This window comes from Aethalodelphis obliquidens, unplaced genomic scaffold (genome assembly GCF_003676395.1).
Source record: "Aethalodelphis obliquidens isolate GAN/ISIS:26980383/991018 unplaced genomic scaffold, ASM367639v1 scaffold38, whole genome shotgun sequence".
In the NCBI taxonomy this organism is placed as follows: domain Eukaryota; kingdom Metazoa; phylum Chordata; class Mammalia; order Artiodactyla; family Delphinidae; genus Aethalodelphis; species Aethalodelphis obliquidens.
Window position 1 is genome coordinate 12,526,821 of NW_020837982.1, and position 14,717 is coordinate 12,541,537.

A 14,717-nucleotide genomic window follows, 5' to 3' on the forward strand; every position below is an offset into this window, starting at 1 on the left:
TTTCACTCCTGGAAAGGGCTGGTTTGGAAGCTTCTGCTCAGGGACATCTTCTGGATAAGTCATGGACGGACCACATAAGACCAGTCCTCAGTTCCTCAGACACAGCTTAAGGACACTGGAAGAACGCGGCATCAAGTCCAGTCTGACCACCTGGTAATCATGTCAACCCTCATGAGTCGCTTAACCGGTCTGAGACTCCGTGACCTCATCTGTAACACGGGAATCGTACTGACACCTCCCTCCTGCGTTTGCACAAGTGTCAGTTGAGATGACAAATGAGAACGCAGTTTGGGAATCTTAAAACGCCCTCCTGGTGGGAGGGAGGGAGACGCAAGAGGGAAGAGATATGGGAACCTATGTATAACTGATTCACTTTGTAAAGCAATTATACTCCAATAAAGATGTAAAAAAACAAACAAAAAATAAATAAAAAACACCCTCCCATGTCCTTCCACACCGTAGCTGTCCCTCTGTTAGATGATTAAATGTGGTAAAATGTCTGACTCAGTTTCCTCCTGGGTGAAGTCAGACGGTGGGAAAAGGGCGTGCAGAAAAGGAAAATGGCCGGCCTCACCCATGTTCTTAAAGCGGTGGGAAATCTGGACTCTGTATTAGGAATCCATACAGCGGGATGGAACCTTCTGCCCCAAGAACAGTTATAATCCCATCACCATCACCCCATCGAAACCATCCTCAACTTCTAGGGCCTTCCCTGGCGGTCCAGTGGTTAGGACTCTGTGCTTCCACGGCAGGGGGCACAGTTTCGATCCCTGGTCAGGGAACTGAGATCCCTCATGTCATCTGTGCAGCCAAAAAAACCACTGAAAAATCAATCTTCAACTTCTACAGAAAACCAAACCTCAATCGCCTGCTCTCCCACATCACGGTACGCTGGAACGACCCAGATACCGACCACTTTCTACCTGGGGCAGGACAGGGCTGTAGCCACCTGGACCCCCAGGGCATCCCCATCCTAAATGACACCTCCCTGGGCCTGCCTAAATGGCTGCCCCTACATCCCGGAACAGGACCCCTTACCTGGGAATCACCGGTGGATTTTCGGACACTCATGTGGGCAGTCTCAGGAGGGTGCGCTGGGGTCCCTGACGTGTGGTATCCATTCACTGCGGGGACAGAAACACCGCTCAGATGCTGCGCTGGCCACAGGCAGGCCCCTCCGACCTTGCGGACCACAGGGGCAGCTGCAGCCCCTTCTCCCCCCTCACTGCCTGGTTCTGAGGGGTCATGCATGGCCAGGACCACCTCTTAGGATCTCATCCGTATCTGCTGAGCCGGAGGCGGGTTGAGAGCATCTCTCTAATCCCCAGCACCCAGCTACCTATCTCTTGGGGGACCGAGTTTCTTTGCCAACCAGAGAAGAAAAAGAAAGATGCTTAGTAGGAGGCGAGGCCATCACAGTCCAACAGCCATCGCTGAAAAGACCTCATCAGCTGTGGTCGCCGGTGCTGGTCAAGGGTCCAATCTCTCTGCAGAGTCAGAGGGCCCCACCCACAGCTTCCTACAAATCCTGTCCCCGCCCCGTCCCCAAGGACCTTCTCGCCCTCACCCACTGTAACATAACTATAATGGAAAGAGAACGGGCTTCACTGGTTTCCATGAAATTTGGTTTTGCCATTTAATAGCCAGGGGATCATATGACATCCTTCTCGAGTCCCAGTTTTCCTAAAGTCTAAAAAAAAAAAAAAAAATTCAAGCCTCTAAAACTCTATCCCTATGACACTCACTCATGCTCCCAACACGAGCTGATACACCTGCCCTTCAAGGGGGGGATGGGAAGCTCTGGTCTGTAGCATTTGCCAATTTCTGTGGCCTCAAGGCTCCCAGCAGGGCTGATCTGAAGCCCCCGACGCTGCTGCCGGGTCCTGACATCACACGTACACACCGCAGCCCATGCATCCTCAGTTCCCAGAGGTGGCACTGCCCTCTCACGGATATAGTTACGTGAGCCTCAGCTTCTGTATCTGGAAAATGGGGACAGTTCTACCTAGTCTCTGTCTACTTTGTTGGGATGAAAATCCAACGAGACAATAACTGCAAAAGAGATCTGTAAAGTTATAGAGTACTTCATGAACAGAGAGGGGAAGGCTGGAGAGAGGGAAGGCCACTGCTTCGGCTCCTAAATCTCCTGGCCTTGAACCCCAAGCCTGCACTGATCTCTGGACACCAGGAAAGCATGCCTTCCTCATGCCCCAGGCTTGGGGGATTTGCTACAACACAGACAACTGCAGGTCGGCCTGGAGAAAGATGCAGAGACCCATGTCCAGCTCTTGGTGGTTCCTGCTGACACCACCCTGCAGGGAGGGAGGAGGTGAAGGTGAGGCCGAAATTACTACCACCTACCCATTCACAGAGCAAGGGCTGCGGGCAAGCAATGGGGTATGAAGGTCACCCCAGGCAGAACCTTTTTCATGCTGGGGAGTGCCCCCCCTTCTCCCCCAATTGCAGCGAAAAATCCAGGGCCACCTGTGAACAGAGGCGCACTCAGCAGATTCTTGTGGGTAGCTGGGTTTCTCCCGATCTGCCCGTTGGCCGGACACTCCGGAAGAAGGGTGGGTACAGACACACCAGGATAACAAAACACCGGCCACAGAGCTGGCCCCCAGGGCAGTGGCTTTTAGGGACACAAGGAGAAACAACAAATTAACCCCACGTGGCCAGCCATGCTCCTGGTCTACACCCAGGGCCCTCAAGAGGCTGCTCAACTGCTGATTCTATCCAGGAATCCTCTAGGGAAAAGGGGGGTGAGGAGGGAGGGCCAGGATTCCAAGGGCATCAGAGAAGCTGTGGCTGCCGAGGGGAATCTACTCAGGTCAGCACAGGCCACGCCAGGAAGGGCACTAGACTGCTGATATACAACCCACAAGGCAGGCAAAACATTGGAGAAACTTCCCTTATCAAGGAGCATAGCGCTGAAATAGATAAAACACAGATGCTGGAGAACCTAAAGACAACAGTAGGAAATCTTAATATACTGCTTTCAGTCTAGGACTGATTCATGGCCAAAAGTCAGGATGTGGAATATCTTAGTAATTTAATTTAAAAGGCTGATTGAACTAGATGGAGTAAACATCATACCTTATAAACAGAGATAATATCTTTTACCAAGAATCCATGCAACGTAAAAAAAAAAGTGTTGGGCCTATTTAAGCCACAAATAAAGTATTGATAAATTACAAAAGGCCTAAATAACACAAGGCACATTCTTTGACCAGAAAGCAATAAAAGTAGATGCTAATAATGAAAGGACAAAATATACCAGGTCCTCATCCCCCCCGACTCCCAAACACTTGAAAATTTAAGAAAATACCCTCTTAAATAATCTCAGGTCCAAGAGGAATTTAAAACTATAATTACACGATATTTTGAAAATAATGAAGAAGAACCTATCAAAACAAATGGGATAGGGCCTGAATTATATTTGGAGGAACATTCATAGCCTTAATTATTTCATTACCAAAGCCAAGAGGATAAAAAGAAACAGACTAAACATTCAACTTAAGAAATTAGAAAAAAAAAAATTTTAAGCCAATAAAATAAATCAAAGGAAAACATGAGAAAAGGATATAAATATGGTAAGAGAAATTAATGAATTAGGAGACAGGATAACATTTGCAACCCTGGCTGGTTCAGGGCAGGTCAGTCGTGAGGGGGAGTGGAGACTAACGGTGATTAAAAAAGGCAGATCAGCCTAATTTGAGAGTGAGAGGAAACACAAATGCTTAGAATCAGGAATTAGAGAGCAAACATACGCACGGCAAACAGACTTGAGTTGTTTTTTTTTTAATGTAAGAGCATATTATTTATAATTCTATGCTAATAAATACAAAACTTTCCATACGATTCAAATGATCAAAATGGTTTCAAAGGATACCAGAAACATCAAAATGAGTAAAACCTTTGAAAAATGACCTCCCCTCCAAAAGGCACCAGACCCAGATGGTTTTACAGGCAAAGTGGTTCAAACTCTTCAAAGAAATACATAGGCCCAGACTGCACAGTACAGAAACACCTGGTGAGTTTCCCAGTTTATTATACAAAGCCAGCATCGCCCTGACACTAAAACCTATCGACAACCAAAAAAATGCGACCACAGTTCAGTTGATTACGAAAATGGAATACGTAAGTTCTTACCTGAACAGGCCTTAGTTTAGAACCAGTCACTACCTTTGATGGTGCTGGGTCCCTCTAACCCAGGGTGGTCCCCATCTTCTTGAGGGCAGAGGCTGCCCTTCCGACCCCCGTCCTCTCCTTCCACAGCACCTCAAAAAGTGCACCCTCAACACACCCTTCTCTTATTTGCAGCCTCTCCCATCCTGGCGGCCCCCATGCTAACGGCTGCTGGGAACCATCTAACGCAGTGGCATTTGCCCCTAATCCATCCTCTTGTTCTCACTTCAGTTCTGGTCTGTCAGCTGTTGGCTAATTACCGCTCATGTCAAAACAATTACTGGGAAAGAAAAACTAATTTTCCATTCAACCATTTCTCCCCATACAGCAGCTCTCCCCTGACACCCTGTCTCCCTGCACTTTATACTTCAACAGTTCGGGCACCTTTGGAAAAGTCCTCTGTTGGGATCTGAACAGTTACAGCTCACCCACGATGGTCCCAATGGGCACTCCCACATCGCTGGGCCCTCAGCTTACTGAGGGTGAGACCCAAAACTAACAAGGCCAGAGGTGGGTGCTGTAGAGGCCTCCAGCCTCCCAGGGGAAAAGATAAAATAAAATACGGTCAAGGATCACTCATAATCATAAGGACCATAATTCAGTTGGGGATACAAGAAAAAAAACGTAAAATCCCAAATTCAGCTGTTTTTAAGATAAGAAAAGAGAACAGAAAGCTCTATCTAGTAACTTCAGTAAGTTCAAATGTAAAAACACACACGCACACATTTCATTCCTCTTTATGGGCAGTTAAACAGACAAAGAGAGGGCTTGGGAGATACATAATGAGAGAAGGCGTCAGATATTTGGTAGAAAGGAGAAGTCATTTGCTGGGGGCGGGGGGGATAAAAAACGGAAAATAAGAAGACCAACAGAGAGTTGCCAGCATCTTTCGCTGCCCAGACCTCACCCTCCCTACAGCTCTGACCCCATCGCCCAGCTCCAATCCGCCCTGTAAGACAGTCCATCCTCCAAGCCCCACCTGTCTAGGTTCTGTTCTCTGAAAAACTCCAAAGACAAGACTTTCTTCTTCCAAATAAGAAAATCAGCTCTGGGCACCTTCCTTCTGCCTCCTGTGGGTCCAGCCTCATCTCCCTTCTCTCTGGAAGAGACGAGTAACTTCCTTCCTCAACTCGAAGAAACCTGGGAGCTCCAGGGCCCTTGTTCTGGAAATCCTTCTTCCCTCCCTGCTACGATATTTAAGCCTGGCGGAACGGAGCCCCTCCCCAGGCATGTGATGCAACAACCACCAATTCTGCAGGACGTTCCTTACAAGTGTTCTGCAGTGACAGTAAAGGGCAGAGTCTGATGGCCCAAAGAGTTTGGGACAAATGCCCCCCGTTGCTCAGATTCAACTTGGTTTCTTTACAGAAGGCCTTTTAAAATATGCTGACAGGCTCTGTGAATCTCAGTCAAGGAAGCAGTGTGGTAGTCCACACTTACATAGACAAAGAACCCAGATGGGGGCGGGAAAAGCAGGGGGTACTGTGGAACCCACTTTGGGAAACGCAGCCGGGGTTGTTGGAAAGCACGTTTTGAAGTCAGGCTACCAAGGCAAACACCGGAGCCAGATCCGTACTCGGCATCTCTGAAGGCACAATAGGCACCGTCTCTGCCTCACTGCCCCACCACGCCCTGTGGGGCCTTGGAAGGATGCTCTATGTCGTCTTCACCTTCCCAGGTGTGTGCTGCACCTGCCGGGCTCTGCTCAGGGGAGTGGTTTTACATTTATAGTCTTCTGGTCTGGAAGCCCTTCTGGTCTTGAAATTTCTGTCTGGCTACCCAATCCCTGCTGCCTCCCTGGTTGTCTAAGATGTAAACTGTATTCCCCCAAAGAGAACTCACAATACCTGTGTGCGTGGTGGGTGTGAAGAGCTGGAAACCTGCATCTATTATTCTCCAGGGCGTCAAAGGTTCAACAGGGCCTGTAAGGGCCCCTGGGGCCTCAGCCAACAGGCACATGTTCCTAAAGGGAAAGGCGGCCCCCTATGGCCTTCCCTGGGGTCAACAGTGATTCCTAGTTGAGGGCCATGGCAGCCACCCTGGGCCTGGTAACTTGCTAATTCTGCAGTAGGTGAGAGTCCCTGTTGGCTCCTAGGTGGGAGTAGCCGGGGCTTCCTGATCTGGAGAAGAAAGTGTGTGGGTGAGGGCCCTGGGTTCTGGAGCCCCTTTCCTGGGGAGCTCTGCTCAGGGGAAGCACAGCTGTCTGTCTGCACAGACTCCAGACTCAAAGGCAGGCCCTCCCTGACCGACATCAGAACTCACTCCCCTGTGACCTGGCTTCCCTGGAGGCAGGCTGTTTCTCCAAGCATGAGCCCTCAGCGGAGTCAGGCCCCAGGCCAGGCAAAGCCAGCCTAGGAATCCAGGTTTCCCCGACGTCCCCACTCCCAGGGGAACTCAGTAAACTGAGATAGATTTCCTCCATCCCAAAGGGAAACACAAATGCAAACGTAATGCACGTCCAGGCCCAGAAGCTCAGAAAGGATCTTACTCTCCACACCTGCCCAGCCCGGTGTGATGGGGCAGCCGTTAGTCACAGGTCGCTATTCAAATTCTAACAAGTGAAATTTAAATAGAATCTAAATGCAGGGTGGTACCCAGGATGGGATCCTAGAACAGAAGGAGGACAATACTGGAAGAATTGATGCAATTGAATGAAATCTAGTTTAGTTAATAATACTGTACCACAATGATTTCTTAGTTTTGACAACTGGACCATGGTGATGTAAAACGTTAACGTTAGCGGAAACTGAGTAAAGGGTATATAAGAACTCTCTGTACTGTCTTCACAATTTTTTTGTAAACCTAAAATTATTCCAAAATTTGAAAAGTACTTAGTTAAATAAAATTAAAAATTCATTCCTCAGGCAGAGTAGACACATCCGCTGGTCAGTGGCTACCATACTGGATGGTGCAGATGTAGAACATTTCTGTTAACGCAGAAAGTTCTAGGGGACAGAACTGGTCTATGGTGTCATCTGCTGTTACCCAGTAATGCATAACATGAAAATCCCAGAACCTCATTTTTCACTCGTATTTTCTTTCCATATGTCTGTTACTATTTCTCTCCACATAAATCATTACTGTTACAGTGTATGTTAAACCGGCCCAAAGAAGGTTTTTAACACGTGCTGAATAGAGTCTTCGGTATTCTGTTTGGGTTTCAAGTTGACTTACGTAGACCTCCCCCAGAAAGCTGGCATTAAATGACTCCACTCCACCTGAACAAACACAGGTCCCACTGTGATCTGAGAGGAAGCCACGTAGGGAAAGTCCTGGGCCCAGTGCTGACCCCAACATGCAGAGAGTGGAATCCCATTTGTGGGGGCACTGGCTGTGTTTCCAGATCTCTCTCCCCAGCTGGTAACCTGGCTGGCTGTGCTTCAGGCATCTGACAAACCTGCACTGAGAAGAACGAACCGGTCCTGTTCACGGGTGGCCCTTCCAACTCTCTCCAGAAGCTCGACTCAAAAGTAACCCTGAGCCCCATGGGTAAACCCTCCACCCCTCTGCCGCCTCAAAGGGGACCTGCCTAAGCTTGCCTTGGCTGGGTTCATTTGTGGTTCCCGCCCACGTTCTTTTTGACCTGTTTGTCCATGATCTTCAGGAACGACCATATGGGATGCTTGTGGTCGATAAATGTGGTCCAGTTTTCCTTCCACATCGTCCTTACCACTACCCCCCCCACCTCCTTGCAGAGAACCCCCAACCCCACCACTGCTAACCAACTGCTTCAAGAAGGCGGCTTCCCAGGAAGACAAGACACTTCCACTGCATTTCACTCTCACCCCCATCCCAACCATCACGCTCAGAATGAAATCCCAACACCTTCCTCTGGTCCCTGCTGACTCCCCTCCCATCATCGCCTACCACGTTCCCTCTTGTCCCCCACCCCCCAGCCACACCGGTCTGCTTTCTGTTCTCAAACATGCCAAGGTCACTCCTGCCCCAGGGCCTTTGCACTAGCTGTTCCTTGGCCTAGAACACTCCACCACCACCCCACACACATACTGTCTTCTCCGTGTCTTTAAAGCTTTGACCGAAACATCACTTCCTCACTGAGGCCATCCCTCACGCCCCAGTCACACACTCTGTCCTGCTGCCCATGCAACAAACATCTGACGTATTCCATGTCTGCCTGTTTGTCCAACTCTGCCACTAGAATGTAGGTTCCTGGGAGCAGGGACCACACAAGGACTGGCTTGTCTGTGGCTGTATCCCCAGTACTGAGAACAATGTCTGGCATATTTTTTGAATGAAAAGGTTTGCAAGTCCACCACTGTTGCTTTGCAGAAGCAGAAGCAGAACAAAAGAGGCTGAGATCCAGGGCCCTGAGTGGTCTCCAGGCAAGGTGCCCACAGCCCCGGGAGCCCAAGGACGGGGACAGTCAGTTTTTGAAGCTACCGCATGTCTTCATCAAGTCTATCTCTCTCCCCACAATAAAATTCAATCTCCTGAAAGCTGCTTCTAAAACTGAAGGAAAGAATGGCTGGAAAAATTCTAGCACTCTCCTGTAGAGAGAAACACCAACACAGTTATTCTTCTATTCTTTAGACAGAAGGTTGAGTTCAAAAACCAGAAAAGATGATGTCAAAATACCTCGGATCCTGCTATACCCTCACAGGTGGGTTCTCTACGCTTCCATCCCAGAGGGTGGATGGACAGTTGACACGTGTGTTCATGCCCCAGGGTAGAGAGGGCCTCAAATCATAACCACGGAGGGCTGGACAGGACCTCAGCCGTGGTCTTCCTCCCATTTACAAATGGACAAAGCAAGGCCTGGCAAGGAGAAGGGGTGTGCCCGAGGCCCCTGTCTAAGGAGTTGCAATTTCACAAACCTAAGACATCACTGACTGTTAGAGGCACCCTTATTTTAAGTACTGCTGAGAAAGAAAAAAAAAAAAAAAGATGCTTCCAATTAGACTAGGATACACCATTGATTTCCAAGATGTTAAAACTGGGAAACAAAACGTGGGTCTGAGAGTCAACGAGCTGGGGTCCTGAATGTCTTGCGGCCGCTTCTCACTGTCACGGGTTGTCGTCCATCATCCGACAGAGAGCAGTGCTGAGCCGAGGTTCTGAGTCCTTCTAGAACAGAGCTTCTAACCCCGGCACTGCTGACGAGCGCGGCTGGACGGCCCTTTACTGGGGGGCTGTGCCGTCCCGTGCATTGTAGGACGTTCGGCACCATCCCTGGCCTCTATCCACTAGACGCCTGTAGCTCTTCCCCCCACTGGTGACAGCCACGAATGTCCCCTGAAGGCAAAATCACCCCCGAGTGGACAACCAGAGCCAGGGAGCCTTAACAGGTATGTACGCGTGACACGGACAAACACACACAAGGACAGAAGCAAGTTAAATGGGGGCTTCAGTTCAGGTCTTCTCTGAGCTGATGTGTGCTCTCCAAAGTGGAAGAGAGCAGACAGGATTTCCAGCTGTCTGTGACTACAAAGCCCTTTCTCACAGAGAAATGGACAGACTTGGGATCCCAGGGCCGTGGGAAGCAGGTGCCCTTGGCCCCTGGGGGTCCACCTAAGTCTGTCCGATGCCTTGGCCACCTTGGCAATTCTCATCCCCGGATCTGACCCTCTCCGCCATCTCCCGCCTTTCTCAGCCCCTCAGAGTCCCGGCACCCAGCGCAGTGCTGGGTTATCGTGGCTCTCGTGCTAGACGTGAAGGCAGGAATTTGTCACGCCGGGGCCTCCGGGCTGGTGACCTGAGCCAGCTTCTTTCAGTCCTTCTGGGGGATGGCCCCACCAAGAGGATGCTGCTGGGGCCAGTGACAGTGACAGCAGGCTTTGGAGAGGTGACCCCGCTGACCCAGAGGGCAAGTTCCCTAACCAGCCCCAGCAGCCCCGTGTAGCAAGCCGTGCAGGGTGGCAGGCTGGGCCATTGTCACCTGTCATCTCACACGACCCAGCCTCCCCCTGCCTGTGTCCTGCTCCGTGGACCCCCTCTGGCCGGAAAAGACAGCTGGGTTTTCCTTCTAGCGTCTGGGTGGCCTGGAGCCAGCCAGGATAGAGGGCCACACCTCACATTATTCACACTACCATTTCTATTGTTAAAAAAAAAATCACAAGAACAGCAACAAAAGACAAGGCAGCGTGCCAGGAAATGCTATTGTCCTATGACAGCTAGGAAGGCCGAATGGCCCCATTTCTGAGGACTTGGTCTGAGATTGCAGCACTGGCTGCCTCCCTAGGAAACCGGGAGGAAATGCCCCATTTCCCTGCACCACAGGGGGTTCCTTTTTAAAAAATTTAATGAAAAAAATATGTGTGTGTGTGTGTATACATGCACACACACACACACAAATATAAACAAAAACTTTTAAAAGTCTAGAAGAACTTTCCGTGGGAAGCATCCCCCCAATCCCCTCTCCCAGACCTCAGTTAATTCTCCAGGTCTGTTCTGCCACCACTGGGGTTCTGAGTTCTGTGGCTGGCAATCTTCTCAGTCCTAAATAACGTGCTTGGATCCCACTTGATTTCTCAGTGGTGGAGGAGATTGAAAGACGCTCCACTGGGAAAGGTGAGGCCTGACCCACTCACACTGGGCACGGCTCCCTTCCCAATCCAGGGTTTAAGAGTCCTCTTACGACTTTCAGCTCTTCCTTTGGTTTCCTGTGATGCGTTCGGTAAATTATTCGTGTTCCGAGAAGGGTACGGGGCTCTCATCTCCCCTCCCCTCCACGTGAGCAGGGGATGTCACTGCTGCTTTTGCCCAACCCCCCTCCCCCAGCCCATGCCTCCCCTCCTCTGTCCCACACTGTCAATGCTACTGATGTTCAAATTCCAGGTCTACATACCCCGTTTGTGAATTCACTCAAAGCTGAGGCCAGGCTCCATTTGGAGACGGAGGAGTCCACAAAAGAAAAGGAGAGACAGAGTCCCCACCTCAGGGAGCTTACAGTCTGGGGTGGGAGAGTGACAACCAAGGGAGGAGTACTCTGAGGACAGTGCAACAGCAGGAAGCGGGGATCCAGAGTGATGGGAGAGGACTGTAAATTGAGCCATCAAGGAAGGCTTCTCAGAGGAGGTGACATTTAATGCAAGGTCTAATCCACAAGAAGTCAGAAGATGTTCTCCCCACTGGCGTGTCCTGCAACCCACCTCCTGGGATCCCAGAATGAGATGTATCCTAAGAGGAATGACCCCTCCACCTATTATAGGAATGTCTACCTTGACCACCTCTGCTTCATTACCTATGCTGATGGAGAACTCATATCCTTGCAAGGAATCCATTTGCTTTCCAGACATTCTGTTTGAAAGCTGCCCTGGTAAACACCTGCCTCCTTAACTCCTATTCCTTGAGGCCTTCGGGAACCACGTGGACCGAGTCTGCCCCCGGTTTGGGTCCCTACACTGGCAGACAGCTAAGAGCTCTGACGCTTCACCTCACCCAGCCATGCCCCGCCACCTCCCTGAGCACTTGAGAGCGAGTGAGAGGGACCAGAGCTGCTGCCGGCACTACCAGGGTGTTGCCATCCCATGGAGCAACAGGCTACGGGGCCTCCAAGCCCTCTAGACCCCTCCCCAGGTTTGGCCCGTACGATCCGCAGCCAGGTTTCAGACCCAGGCTCCAGAGCCGTGGCCTCCCCCTTGAAGGTGTGTGTGGTTCCCAGCCGGCCCCCAGGGTGCCCCGAAGTAGTGCGTGGATGGTACCTGTCAGAGGCAGAGAGCTTCTGTGAGGGCCAGGGCTGGCTGGAATCCCAGGAGAACTGCTGGGACGCTCCCAGGTGGTCTCTGGTCAAAGAAAGAAAAAAACACAATCGCGCTGAGAATTTGCTAGGGCAGAAGCTCCGAGTGTCACAGAGCAGAACTGGGCCACCTCCCTCCCTAAACCCGGGAAGCAGGGGTCCGCCTTCTGCTCCCATATCCATCTCCTCTCCTGCCTTCCCATGACAACAAAGTTTCTCTCTGCTGGGGACCCTTCTCCATGCAGCTGGGACCAAAAGGAGGTGGCCTTCTGGGTGGGATCCTGTGAAACAGCCCCCATTGCCCCTCTCCTCCTGCGAGGCTGCCAACTCATGCATCTCCACTTCGGTCCCTCATCCTGGAACCCTAGCTGTCAACCGGGCATCACTCCCCAAACGCCCACTGTCATCTGAAACCCCAAAGCCCAGAGGAAGGAGCCCTGGCCGGGGGTCTGTACAGAGACCTGGGTGATTGGGGGTGACTTCCTTCCTGGTTCTACAACTCCACGTCTCATGTGAATTACAGCTGCGGTGTCTGACTGAACACTTCTCTCTCTTCCAATACCCAGCCAGAAATAACGCTAAGATTGCAGCTATATGATCATCCCCCAAACGTTACTCTACCCATCTCACTGCTGTGAGCAGAGACTTCTCATAAAATTATCTAGTGATAGAAATAATACTTTCTCACTATGTACAACGTGATGATGTAGAAAGAAGTGCAAAGAAGAAAAAGTATCATCCGTAATCCCACAGCTCGGAGGCCGTCACTAAACATTTGGGCACCTGTGTGCTGATTTGTTTTCTAGGCCTATGTACATCTTTGGAACAAAACAAAATCATACTGTACGTTCTTTTCACCTATGGACTTCCGTGGGTATCTTTCCAAAACCATTAAAAGGGCCAGAGAGCACAGGGGTTAGGATCTATTAACAGCAGGGAGTCTAGAGCCAGATGTCTGGGTTTGAATCCCAGCTCTGCCTCTCACCACCAGTTTAACCTTGACCAAGCTAATCGTCCCCTTGGTTTCCACCTCTGTAAAATGAGATCGATAATGGCAGCTGTTGTGTTCATGCCAAATGCCCATTTATAAGCTTTTAGCATCAAGTTATTTTTAAAGTTAGTCCAATATATGGATATGACACTATTTAGTCCAAAATTCTCTTACTGAAAATTCAATTGTCTCAAATATTTAAAGCAAACACGAACACAATCTTTCAATGGCTTCTGTGAATTAAGATTCGAGAGAACTGGGGTTTGCCCTCAGTTCCGACTCTTATCTGCTGTGCAGCCCTGGGCAAGTCACGCTACTTCTCTGGTCCTCCGATTCTTCATCTAAAATGAAAGGGTCGGGCTGACTGGTCCTTTAGGCCCCAATACTCTTGCCCTCCAGCTTTGATTGGTGGTCTCAAAACCTTAAGATCTACTGTTTGGGTTTTAGGATCTTATGGCTCTAGGAGTCGGGTGGTAATACAGTCCCTTCATGTCTTAAGGGAGAGAAAAAGGAGGGTGAGCAGAAGGCAAGCAGCAGGGAGGATGTGACCAGGAACAAGAGAGCAGAGGGGTCTTCTAGGAGGGGTGACCAGAGGGCAGCCTCCCTGGAGGAGGAGGGACGCTTGGGCGGTGCTGAGAGCACCAAGACTTGGAGAATCTATATAAAGACCACCAGACCGCTGAGAGGCCGAGGGCAGTGGAAAGCATCCTAGGCCTGGCCGCTCAGGAGCTGAGTGACCTTTGGAAGCCATCTAACCCTGTGTTTTGTTTTTCTCAACTGTACAATGGGGATAAAAATGGTACCTAATTAGGGCTGTAATAGCATGACATGGGTTAGTACATGGAAGGTGCTTTGGGTGACAGGGGCACACAGTAAGTGCTTTATCAGAGTTAAATAAAGCAAACAGACTAGCGAGGCTGGATGTAGAAATGGGGGGGAATTCAGATGAGAAAGAAGCCTTCCTACAAAGTGAGCTGGGCTCCAGCAGAGACCAGACGCGGCCTGCAGCCTCCATCTCCTTCCTAAAGAGGCCTCTCTTCCGTCCGCTGGATCGGCCCCACCTGGAGACCACACTGCTGTCTCCACATCCACAGCGCCCAGCTCAGGCTCTCCCCTTCAACGCAGCCCCCTGGGGCTCAGGGGACCAACCTCCACGGCTTCACCAGCTCCTCCCGGGTCCCACCACCCACATGCAATCAGTTCCCGGGGCCTGGAGGTGCTCCTCCATCACTTTCCTCACCTCCTCTCCACCTCACCCCTAACGTGTCTCCCCACTCAGGGTCAGCGCTCACCTGGAGAACCCCTTGCGCCTCCTTTCCAACATGGCACAGAGAACAAAGTCCAAGCTTTGTCATCCCCACGCCCACCTCTCCGCCAGCGAGGCTCCAGCACAGCAACCTTGTCTGTCTGTCCAGACTGACTCCCACTGACCTCACTCCAGCCCAGGTAACCCACTTGCTGGTCTCGGAACATGTCTTTGCTCTGACTGTTTACACACCCTCACCACCTCCTGCCCCCACCATCCCTGGATGTCAGGATCGTGTTCGTTTGCCAAGTTCCAACTAAAACGCCTCTTCCTCCATGCAGCCTTCCCAGCGGACTGCAGGAGAAGGCTCTGAAATCACAGGGAGATGCTGCCTGCAGTCAGAACCACGCTCTAGTTGCTGGGGCCCGAAGGAAGGCCCCTTGCCCTGTATTCGCTGGCCTGGGTCACTCACAGGCCCTCAGAGGCGGAAATCTCTTCTCCTGTATCGCATCTCTCTATCCAGCCTCCGCCAGGACTCCATCAGGAACAATGCAGATGCCTGAAGGGTTCCGCCCAGCCCACCTCCTGGTCTTAGC

At 50.8% G+C, this 14,717-nt stretch overlaps 1 protein-coding gene across 11 annotated transcripts in view; it reads right to left on the reverse strand.

Annotated features, from left to right (window-relative positions):
- GAS7 (growth arrest specific 7) overlaps window positions 1–14,717 on the reverse strand; it is a 194,442-nt gene that overhangs the window by 40,278 nt on the left and 139,447 nt on the right. For all 11 annotated transcript variants that reach the window (XR_003438035.1, XR_003438036.1, XR_003438040.1 and 8 more), the window contains 2 exons: window positions 11,850–11,930; window positions 1,039–1,124 (listed from right to left, as the gene is read on the reverse strand). Coding sequence is in view for 2 of the 11 variants with exons in the window: in XM_027131059.1 (XP_026986860.1) it covers window positions 1,039–1,124; window positions 11,850–11,930 (167 nt within the window). In the remaining 9 variants the exon portion in view is untranslated. The remainder of the gene's footprint in view (window positions 1–1,038; window positions 1,125–11,849; window positions 11,931–14,717) is intronic.